General features: G+C 35.7%; 1 protein-coding gene across 10 annotated transcripts in view; it reads right to left on the bottom strand.

The window, feature by feature from the left end:
- RBM26 (RNA binding motif protein 26) overlaps window positions 1-12,474 on the bottom strand; it is a 60,610-nt gene that overhangs the window by 26,605 nt on the left and 21,531 nt on the right. For 8 of the 10 annotated variants that reach the window (XR_014230601.1, XR_014230602.1, XM_082335046.1 and 5 more), the window contains exons 8-14: window positions 11,200-11,367; window positions 10,703-10,843; window positions 9,578-9,689; window positions 8,614-8,773; window positions 7,019-7,183; window positions 3,358-3,489; window positions 2,283-2,354 (exon numbers count right to left, since the gene is read on the bottom strand). Coding sequence is in view for 8 of the 10 variants with exons in the window: in XM_082335046.1 (XP_082191172.1) it covers window positions 2,283-2,354; window positions 3,358-3,489; window positions 7,019-7,183; window positions 8,614-8,773; window positions 9,578-9,689; window positions 10,703-10,843; window positions 11,200-11,367 (950 nt within the window). In the remaining 2 variants the exon portion in view is untranslated. The remainder of the gene's footprint in view (window positions 1-2,282; window positions 2,355-3,357; window positions 3,490-7,018; window positions 7,184-8,613; window positions 8,774-9,577; window positions 9,690-10,702; window positions 10,844-11,199; window positions 11,368-12,474) is intronic. The other 2 variants (XM_082335042.1, XM_082335045.1) reach the window with 2 other exon arrangements.

Raw genomic sequence — 12,474 nt, forward strand, 5'->3', positions numbered from 1 at the left:
GGAAAATTAAAAGATGCATGCAGAGTCTATTGGCCACGATGCACTCCATAAAATAGACACAATGCCCACCAACACGAGGAAAAAAAAAAAGACAGCCAAGAAACATCAGAAAGACAGAAAAGATCAAGAGATCAGAATAATTTACAACAGGAATGCTTCATATAAAAGCTTTTCACTTCATTGTGCTATTTATACTATTTCTTCCCACAGTAAAGTATTTTCTAGAGTTGGCAGTGCAGAGAGGAGAATAAAAAAAAAAAAAATCAAAGCATGTTATGGGGTATTAAAAAAGGTGATATAAAACGCTGCAAGCAGGCCATTAAAAAGGAGATGAAGGAATTCTTTTTGAACTTATTAAAGCACATTAATGTTTGCACATCACAATCACATAGTTCCTACTACTAAGTAGCTTTAGGACACGCTTCATCACAAACAGAGGACCAAGTAAAGACAAAATATTGACACACTCCTTTTGCCCTCAACTGACTTCATGGCAGAGTGAACCATGCTTTCTCATCTCTTTTAATATAAGGAGAGATGCCACAGCAGACGTACCTGCATCAACTAACACAGAAGAGCAAAAAGCAACACATCAATGTCTTCCAAATCTCTTAATACTATTCAAGAAAAGGAATAGTGTGAATCTCTTCACAAGTTCATAAATTGCAAGTCCCTATACAGATCTTAAAAGGCCTCATGATGACTGTCTCATCTCCTTTTCCTCCTGCTCTTTGGGAAGCATAGCTACCTACTTCCTTACTGGAAAGTTCTTGTCAAACCCTGCACTCAGTCAGAAGCAAAAAAAATATCTAGGACACGACATCTATGTTTTTGACAGCTATCTATCGTTTAATTTCTAATGGTTATAGAGCATTATCACTGCAAACTAAGCAAAGTACTTCCTTCCAAAGGGACAGTAGTAGGTAAAATCAGGTCAAACCAAGTTTCAGAACCGTATTAAAAATGCCAAAGGAAACTTCTGCATCACCAGCAGTCCACTGAACAGCCCAGCAGCTAATCAAAATCAGTCTGTACTATAAGACAGCACAGCGGAAAACCATTTTAGCATGACTTTACTCCTTGTAGAAAAGTGTTTAAGGATAACTCAACTCTTACGGAATGAGAGAAAAAAAAGTATTTCCACTCAAACTGAAGCAGACTTCCTATTTCTGAAGTAAGTATACAGTATAATGTAGTTCAGGAATACACAGTACAATCTTTATCTGCAACTAATTTAGGGCAACAAGAATACAACTAATCAAACAAACAACAAAATATAGGCAAGAAGCCAGGATCAGTGCATTTAGGTGGACCGCTCAGCTTAAAATGAATCAAAGAGACATCCTCTACAATTACAACTTAACATTAAGTATTGTTACCTTTGTATGCTAAGTACAGCATAGTATCTTTGGAGTGAATTTTACTTGTTAGATTCCACTACATGCATTAACTGCCACACTGTAAGGGGGTAGGGGGGAAATGCAGTAGATGCTTCATTCATTTCGGGTCAAGCCAATTCCCAACAGAAAAATATATACCTAGGCAGAGGAATCTTGTTACTGAGTAAAACTTGCTGCCTTTCTACCAAAAGTCTTCTCAAATGAATGTTATAAACCCTGGGGAAGCCTGTGCCCTAAGGTGCTAAATAGATCTGGAAACATGCATCACAAACTTTGCTACTAAAATAAACACATCAACAATTCTGTGTTCTGAGAATTGCAACCACTGGGCAAAATACATAACTCATAACCACCATTCAGATGCGCCTTTCCCACCTTACCTCTCTTCGTCCTTTCTATACTGATTAATTTGCACTTTTATCTTTTCACAAGTACTGCAAATTGTAAGGCCAAAGAAGAGGGTAAATGTTTACAGCATCACCTTTTAAGGGACACAAAAGCCCAAAAACATTTTTATAGAAAGGCTTTCTATAGATTCATATGTACTGTCAAAATTTATTTATTTTTAAAATTTATTTCTGTATTCTTCTAACAACTCAGGATCCTAGAAAGCATCTAGTTATTTTCACTGAATAAATGGAACCTACTAACAAAAACCACAGAACAGCAGCTTGTGTGCTAGCATGTTTTATTCTTCTTATAATCATTTATTCATCTGCTAAGCTGAGTTTCAATATATTATACTTTGTAAAACTAACCTTTAACAAATAACTTTATTGATAGTTATGAAACAAACTTAATATTGACACAAGGGGCTTTATAATAAAGTTAATTCTACTGAAATTAAATGTGAGAGGAAGAGAATATGAGACATCCTCTTACCTTTTCAGTTGTTGGAGTAACTGGCTTTGACACAAAACCCAGTCTATCCTTCACAGATAATTTAGTCACATTCTAAGGAAACAAAACAAAATTATAGGTCAAATATGCTTTATTTTCTCATTATTTTACTGTTTCCTGTGTAATTCCAAATGTCAGGAATTTAGAAAAAAACATTTGTAACTAAGAAAACCATAGACTTTTGACCAACAATACAAGAAAAATAAAGCAGTTGATAAAATGAATTTTACATATTTGATTTTAGAGCTAATATACACCTATATATAGACTGGATAAGAGGAAGATGAAGCCAAATTTGGAATGAAAGATTATACTAAATATTTTTTTACAAGAAGTCCATGACATGCTAGCTGGCAGAGGATTATTTACACAGGCCCTTGTAAACACACTTCAGTTTTTGTGTTTTATAATCTGGTATTTGCATGCATTAATTGAAGAAAGTTGTTGTTCGAATTTAAACTACAAATGTTTTCTGAAGTGTGGTGGTCTCCCTTTTCAGAAGTAAAATTAAGTAGTGGCACAATGCTAATAATAAAAATTTAAAGGGTATTTCTAACTGGAGTAACATGCCAGATTCTGTCATTATTCACATTGGTACTGTGTTACCTTCTTCCTTATTAAGGTTGATGTACAAATACTGAAAACACTTTTAGATGTTGACCATCGGTCTCTAATGGTTTTAGCTGTTTAACATATATAATAAAAAAAGAATAGCTTTTACTTCTTTGGACAGAAACCAAACTTTATTTTGAAATCTGAAAACTGCAATTTAACAAAACATTACTGAAATATTTTCAGAGGCTTTTGGGTTTTTTTAAACTAAGTACAAGGCTATGATACTAAAAATTAAGTACCATGCTTGGGTAAGAAAGCCAAGTATCATTGCACTGAGGAAAATTTTAATATCAAAACACCACTCACAATCAAATTAAATGCACTTGTAAGTAGTAAATGTGTACTTGCACTAGATGAGTAACCGTAACAGATACAATCACACACTATGGAACCTATTACAGAAAGAAAAACGTGCAACTGATTTTTTGACTATCATACATACCTGAGTGACTTCTGTATTGGCACTCTGTGCTTCTGCAGGCTCAATATTACTTGCAGGTACTGGACCTAATCGCTCCTTGACCGATTGTTTCACTACCGGTAAACTAGGTTGCTGAACTAAGGGTTGTATTACCTGTAACACCCCCCCACCCCCAAAAAAGCACATCATAATATTAACAACAAAAGGCTGCTACATACGTAGTTCAATACATACACAATGAAATTGCTGCAATGGCACTTAGATTTACACTTCTTCCTTTCTATCATTCAATAATTTTTTCACCTGATGGCAAAAATAAACACTTCATGAGATTTAGGATGTTATACTAACTATTTGTGTAGTGCATACAGCAGTAACATCTATTTTGCACTTGCAGCTCACAGAAGTGATCAAATAACTCTGGTCTTTTTCTATTAATCATGTCTACTTAGACTATTTGAACTTCCACCTGTTAGAACTGAACAAAAAGTAATAAGCGGTCTTCTGATTCCTTTCACAAATCTTTCATCATCAACCATTTAGTTATGGAAAGGTAGAATACAAACTTGTATCAGAAAGACTCTTGCTTTTTACAGCAATATGTCACTTTTCATCTCCTATGTGTTTAACTTGGACAAAATAGAAAAAGAAAGAAGGATAAAGAGACATGCAGTCATGGGACTGAGGAAAAAGAAAAACAGAGCAGCTAATGTTTGAAAGTACCATGGATATGCCCTGACAGCTAACACCTTGCCTTTTTTTCTTTCACAAAAACATTAAACACTTAAGACCAAAAAAATATGCTTCGAAGCAAGCTTCCTGTCATATTTACGACCCTCAGGAGGTCACCTAATCCATTCCTCCGCTCCCGGGCAAAGTCAGCTATACCTAAGCCATTACTGACAGTATCTATCTAGTTCTCACAGATTTCCAATGAAAGAGGTCCTATCTCCTCTCTAGGTAGAAGTGTTTCAGTATCCTTTAGCATTAGAAAATGTTTCTTAATATCCAACCTAAATCTCCTGTGCTGCCTTTTAAGCCCAGTACTTCTTGTTTTATCTACCACAGATGTGGAGAGCACATTATTTCTGCTTCCTGGCAGAAGCCAGATTTATTATGGTTGACTCCCATCGTCTTTACTAAGTACTCCTTTCAGAATTTCCGCAGTTAAGAATTTTCCAAAGTAATCCTGCTGAGGAAACACCAATGGTCAAGAAATTGTGCAAGACCAAATACTATCGAAGGGACAACTTAAAAGCCAACTGATTTTACACGGAAAAAAATTCAAAAGCATGTCTTTAGTGCCTGAAACAGAAAACATCTGGCTGGAAACAATTATAAATACAGGTGAAATTAATTCAGCTGTAATTAATTAATACACCAGAAACCTTGACAAAAATTCAAATACAGTACATGAAGTACTATAAGAAAAGAGTTTCCATATTACTTGTAGATATGATACCAAATATTAATTTCGATGAAAAGGGAAGTAAATATTCATGCTCCTGAAAGGCTTGTGATTAAAAATACCTCTTTATGGACTCAACAATTTGATAATTGTCATATTTTGGGGTAGAGGAAGATGAAAACATTGCACTTAAAATTTTAATTTCCTGTTTAAATTTTTCTTGTCACTGTGTGCCCTCTATTGCTCATAACAGTCTTCAATTGTAGTTTCCTAACACATGATGAAACCCTGTCCTTTGTGAAGTGGGAACCCTTAATACTGTCACCTGAGACCAAGGGGAATTCATGCTCAAACCATCAAGGTTAACTTGCCAAAGGTGGGAAGCTGGGAAGCTAGTAACATCACTAAAAGCTGCAAGACTATTTAAAATTGATGTTTTCAACAATAACAAATGTACAGATCAGATATTTGTTTGGAAATATACAGTTAATACTCCAAGCTGGATAGCATAATCAGCAAATAAGCTGATGTCAATAACTATTCGAGCTGTCCTTCTCAAGAGAGGTAATGATTGTATGAATGCAAACGACGTACTCCACTGCCCTCTTCTGGCTGATCACATGTAAATCAAGCTTAGAAAATAAATACTGTTTTGAGTAGCTCTAGTTCAGATCGAGCATCAAGGGTATTTATGAATTTGATTCCAAACTCAAATCTAAAGGATGATAACTGGGGAGACAGTGAGACAGGTGTCGCTAAAACTGCATTTTTGCAGATAAAAAGCAGGGCATTTGTTACAAAAGAAGGAAAGAGAGGAAACTTACCTAAAATGCCCTACAGCAGGATTGCTATGGAAAATTGGGTCATTGATTCTGAAGGATGACATACACCATCGACAGAAAGAATTCAAAACTTAGAGCAGTAACTGAAAGAATCCTCTAACAACTCATTTGTTCATTATATCAGCGTATATAAATAAATGAACGTTTCTTCTACAGAGCCTACCTCATATTTTCTACGTGTAGAATGTGTTGTTCCAAACTGACAGCAAATCCAATAAAGCAGAGTACAAAAGTATTTAGAGGGACTTGCTACACTGGGAGCTAACTGACAAGACTCTCTATCCAATAACCTACATGACCTGGGAGAATCCAAGCTTCCCCTTATGTTTGAGTAGAACCACTATGCCTGCTACCAAATCTGATTTGGCTTGCCACAGGTTACAAATCTAAGCTCCACAACAGTAATTGCTGTTTCATATTCTTAGAAAGTTGCCAATGCTACTATGCACATGATAACTATCAATAGGTGCTCCACTGTGCAATTCAATCACAAAATGTAGAATAGAATAGTTCAGTTGGAAGGGACCTACAGTAATCATCTAGTCCAACTGCCTGACCACTTCAGGGCTAGTCAGAAGTTAAAGCATGTTATTAAGGGTATTACCCAAATGCCTCTTAGACACTGACAGGCCTGGGGGATCGACCACCTCTCTAGGAAGCCTGTTCCAGTGTCTGATCATCCTCTCGGTAAAGAAATGCTTCCTAATGTCCAGTCTGAACTTCCCCTGATGCAGCTTTGAACCATTCCCATGCATCCTGCCACTGGATACTAGGGAGATCAGCACCTCCCTCTCCACTTAAAAATGTTAAATGTCCCTGATTCACTTCCACAAAGTTAGTCTCTCTAATGCAGCTCTCCTCTTACACTGTTGTTTGCATGTCCTCTCTTGCTACAAACTTATGTGTGTATATCTGTATAAACATGTAGGTACCTTTGTGTAAAACAAATTCTGCTACTTTCTATAGCAGTATGCATGCTCAACAGGAAAGGAAAAAAGAAAAGACTGGAAAAAACAGCACCTTTTGGAAGAAAATTGAGATTATCTTCCAAGAAAAGAAATATAACTGCTGTGCTTCTTATGCTCACCAGAAGAAAAAAAAAAGCCTATACTAGTTAAAGCAAAATAGATGTTATTCAGCAGACAGCAGCATGAAATCTTGCTTCACATGAGATGACGACAGAGTGGAATTCTCCGTAAGTCACAGAAGGGCTTTCTTTAAATACCTTCAGGCTTATCTTGCTAATCAACTCCTGAACCTTGTATCTGAGGTCAAAGAATCTAGAATTAAAGAGTAACTTTTGGAAAAGAATTACATGAAGTATTCATTATTTCAAAAGTACTTAGTTTACTTTCTATAAACTTTTTAAAAAAATGTTTAAAAGATTATATTTTACGTAATGTTCTAGATAGAAAAGACTTAGATCCTCTACCTTCTGTGTGGTGGTTTGGATTTGTGGTGCACTGCCTTCTCGATGCCAATAAACTTTAATAAAACGATTATTTAATACTGCTTCTGTACTTGATATAGCTTTCTTTGCTTCCTCGTGTGTGGCAAACTGAATAAGGGCACCTTCTGGATCACCCTGGTACGCAACCTAAGATTTAAAACAGAAGATGCACGTGTGATTTTCCTTTGTGTCTGGATTATCATAAAATCACTAGTTTCAAGGCTCAGAAGCTTACAATTTAAACCCAGTATGGGTCAGCAGATAAATATTTCCCATTCATGATTCTGTTTGAAAAGCCTGGTGTCAAGAAGCAACCTTGAGATTAAGCTAATAAACTTTAAGAATAATTAGAAAACCCAAACCAAACAAACAAGTAAAATACCTAAACAGTCAAACAGTATTTCTCATTGCAATTATGAGTAGCTGTTTGAAAGACAAGAGGGAGCAACACTGAAGTAAAGAAAATTGCTAAAAAAACCCCCCAGGGGTCAGTTAATAAATGTCCTATCTAGTGTCAGAGTTAGACAACGAAGTTCATTTTGGTTTTCCTCCCTCCTTTGAGCATTCACATATTATTTTAGACACCTACAAAGGACAAAATTATACCTTTTGGAAGAAGAGCATACGTTGCAATATCTATCTGCATACCTGTCTGTCTCTCTATACACATTTACACACAATATTACTTGCCCTACTGAATCATACTGCCTGCTAATAAACCCATATTCTTAGGTAAACTATGGAAAGGCTTAACAAACATTTAAGAGCAATTAAGAGAGATTTAAATTCCCTCAGTGTTCAGACAGGCACAGGAGGTTTATTCTGCACTGTATCAGTACGCACAAAAATATTCTATTACACCTCTTCATTCACCCTCTCAGTGCTAACAAGAAAGCACTCATAAAAACATTAGCTAGCATCTGAAACTTGTTGCTGATAATGAAAAATGATGGAAGATCAGACTGAGTAGCTTAGAGATTGGATATGAAATACTGACATTACATATACAGCCTCCAATACATAACATCAACCTAAGCTAGGCCTTAGTTCTTTGCATCTTTTTTGTACCTTTCTCTAATTGTTTGCTTATTTTTGTTTATAAATGTGGGTCACTCGGATATACTATGAAGTAATTATAAAGGATAAACCACCACTACTATGGGACAAGAAAGCAATTATATCATAGGGACTGCTTTCTGGGTGAGAAATATAGGGTTTCTGTATTTACAATTTACCTCAAAAAATACAGAGAGTTTATGATATCAGATCCAAACTTGAGAAAAGGGGTGAAGGAAAAACACTTCCAATCAATTTTCAGTGTTTTAAACAATGTATCTTAAAAGTCTGATCTGTTAGGAAAACATTTGTTCAAAATCTGAAATGTTCTAGTCTTCTTTCATTTCTGCTTCTTCAGTGATGATTCCATTAAAAACAATGAGATCATGCTTAAGAAAGAAGTTCGGAAAATAATGAGAACAGTTTCAGGGAACCAGTTAAAAAACAATTAGCATTCTCCTTTTAGCAACTACCTCTATCATTAAGTCAAAACATACTGCCTTCTCTTTGTTGACGCTTACCTGCAAGTTGACTAAGTTTCCAAACTTACTGAAGTGCTCATTAAGTTTGCTGATATTGTTAAGTTCTGGGGGAACTTTCCTCAATTCAAGTTTTGTATTTTCATTTCCAAACTGCACCTTCTTCTGGAAACCTGGACTATTTGTTCTGTTAAAATTTTGCCTGCAACAAATAAAAATCAAGCCAGAAATCCATAGCAAGCTAGCAAACACAATGTTCAATTGTATACGTTTGCAAAGGAGCATGTGTGTCTGAGACACAAGAGAAAGATCTGTAGACTTTAAAAAGTAAAAAGTAAATTTTAAAGAAGTGTAGAAGAGTACAGCACACAGGCCCATATACCTGCAGTTTTCCCCACCGATACTCTTGGCATACCCCAGCGCATAACTCTGTGAGATAATTCACAATAATTTGCTTGTGTCACTAAGTCCTGACTTTCATGTTGCTTCTCTCCAAAAACTATTTCTCAGCTATTCCACAGAATGTCCCCACTAACATTTCAAATAACTATTACTTCAACGCTCTCCTCAGTCCCGGTAATCTCTTAAAATCTCTTCCAACCTTTTGTTACCCCAGGTATATCTGGACACTAAGCACTGCACCCCGTATTTTCTGTCAGTAACATACCTAGCAACTCAATCCAAAATAGCAATGATACAATTCACATTTCAAAATCTAAAATCGTTCATCCCTAACAAACATCACACTGCAGCTTCTCTGTTTCTTAGATCATTCCAGCTTTCAGGGAGTAGATCTTGGTATCATCCAAAGCAACTTCAGCTATCTCTGTACTGCCTTTGAGAGAAGACAGTCAAATACAGATCACTCTATAGTGTGATTTATTTTAGTACAGCTTATACAGTTTAACTTGCTTGCAATTTATATAGATTTTTATGTTTCAGATTACAGAAAAGAGGTCCACGGAATTCCAACTATTAAGCCAACCTTGTGTTAATGAGCACTCACTTGTCAAACCAAGTCTTCTTTGTAGGAACTCCACCATCCCCTGCACCAATTGTTCTTTTCCTGGATTCAGCATCTACCACTATTCTCATACTACTTTTATTAGGAGGTTTTTCTGTAAACAGATGAAAAGATTTTACAGTATTTTTGTATTTTCTGTGTATTTGATTGTAAAAAGGTATTCTGAACTTGCACTGAAAAGCACAACTATTTGGAAATTACTATGATCCTTGTTCAAATTGGATCAAATCTTGGTCACAGGCTTTTCTTCTTAACTATCAACAGATGCTGTGACAGATCAAAAGAGCGAACAGCTTTCATTTTGTCACAGTAAAGTCATACATAAAGAAAACAAAAGAGGCGTGACAGAAGGCATCTGCCTCAAGATGACTGCACTCACTGATTCACAAATGTCCCATACAATACTCTGAGGCTCACACCATTTCTGCTAACACCTCCATTCTACTGTTAGAGGGCACACACAAAAATGCTCATGACAGGAAATATACAGTACTCCAGGGCACTAACACCTAAGTACAAGATTTAGGGATGGGGTGGGAGAGGAGTGGCTCTTGCTGAAGAACAGGAATCATATTGGGGGACTCCTCACTGAAAATACACCAACAGAAACATAGTAAGATTAAACACAAATACATACAGATGTAAACAAACCCACATGAAGAAAAAAAGGTTTTATCCCTCTTTTCTCATTTTGTATGCTGCTGCTGCTTCTTCTCGGGGGCATAGGAACCACGAGGTTAAGATTACTCATGTGTAACTGTCTGCTACCAGATAAAAATGACTCCCTCCTCTCTGCAGCAAAAATCATCCTAAGAGTCTGTTACAGAAATACTAACATTTTTCTATATAAAAGATGTACAAAGTGACCAGTTATTACCACCAAGTGTAAACTGTGCAATACTCTAGCAAGAGATTTCATTTTACCTGTAAAAATGCACACACAGAGCAACTATGGGCATAATTCCCTATTCAATTAAATTTCTCTTAATTCAAGAAGATTTTAAAAAATACAATGTTTTCCAGTGTTACACTCTCTGAAAACTGCCTCAATCTGCAGCAATGTAAGAAAACCAGCTGAACTATGTAAGTATAGCTTTGAGAGCATACCTCTGGGTGGTAGATCCATATCACCTGATGTGAGTCCTATCAAATTTGGTCTTTGGGCATGTACTCTATGTCTATACATAGGTCTTGAAGTATTTGTTATACTTGGAGCTTCTGGATTATAGCCATCTGTGTCATACGTTTCTGGTAACAAAGAAATTGTCTAATTAAAATAAATTGCAGTTAAAACCCCTAAGATTTCAAATATAATATTTCATTTAATTACAAGGTACAGTTACAATGGAAGAGTTGTATAACAGCTATCCTAAAAAACTGCAATGCCAAGTTCTCTGCTTAAACACAGTGAAAATATTATCCCATAGTCAAGATTCACATTTTACATGCAAATTTTACTTCTGTCCTGAACTAAGTTAGAAAAAAAAAAGAGTGTTAAGTTATGTCACAGTCTACATGATACAAACTGATTCTCCCAAACTATGAAATTATAATCTCTAAAAAGTACAGTATAATATGAATCAACGTTATTCTATTTAGCAAACCTTGTGGGCAAAGCCTCAGTACTACACCTGCTGTAAAAAGAGAGGGTGGAGCAGGAGGCGGCTGGTGATGAATACCCGTTGTAACAACAGTAGGAACTGAGCTAGTTGCTGAATTTGGGGGAGCATCCATGCCAGCAGGCTGCAATGGGGGAAGTGGAGGGGGTGGTCCTGTCAAAAACAAAGAAAAACATAGCCTTCATTTATTATCCACTAGACTTACATTACACTGAAGCCATAAGGAAACTGATCTGAAATATTTTTAAGGCTATTGAAAAAAAGGGGGTGAGAGGGCATGTATACAGACACCTTGTTGTACCATTCATTCATATGAAAACATCCCCATCAGCAAATGACTCAGAACTTAGATTAGAGAGAAAAGCATTTGAATAGTTTAACAATTCTCCAAACACCTTCTTTCTATAAGCAAAATTTAATTGCTAAGCCAGTATTTATCTTCACCAACAGAAGGTCTTTAAAGCTCTATAAAACCCACTCAAAGAAAGAAATTCTATTTTTTAATAGTGTATAACAAAAATATTCTATGACAACAATAACTAACTTCACGGTAATTAGTTTTCCAAACACCCAAGAAGATACCTGCAACTCCGGTAGAAAGTCAAAGGGATCCTTCTGAAAACTGAGAGGTTTGGTTGGTTGGTTCGACTTTTTTTTTTTTTTTTTTACAACAGGTAACGTAACACTTTCAAAGCAGAGCAATCAAGCCTGACCTTCAATTTAATTACTGGCAAAATCACATTTTGGAAAAAGACACAAAGACACATATTTGGACTTTCCACACATATCTAGAAATAGCTTGTGAGGCAGAACTGATCACCCCAGCAAAACAGTTCCTCTCTATACTAAGTGAAATAAATAAATGCAGTTCTTACTTAAATATACTATCAAATGGAAATGAAAAGAGTTTAAGAAACTTTCAAGCAATATCAAATATCAATTGTTCTTGAATAATTTTACCAAGTGGGACATCTAAGTTAATAAAAAAGAGAGAAAGGAACAATCACATAAAACTAACATTAACAGTTTTTAAACCACACAAGGGAACTGAAAATTAAACTGCTATTTTCTAAATGACAGCCAGGCACACAAGTCTTCATGTAATTTTTAGTACTTGAGCCAAAGTACTTTCCAATGAAAGAGTAAACGAGCTGGAGAATTTTCTTTCTTAGTTACTTTACAAGTTCACTTTCAAAATTAATCGCGAATGACATATTATCAGGTGTAAATTTGATGTGGTCATGAATTCTCTTTTAGTAT

Source organism: Platalea leucorodia, assembly GCF_965183815.1.
Source record: "Platalea leucorodia genome assembly, chromosome: 2".
NCBI classification, from domain to species: Eukaryota; Metazoa; Chordata; class Aves; order Pelecaniformes; family Threskiornithidae; genus Platalea; species Platalea leucorodia.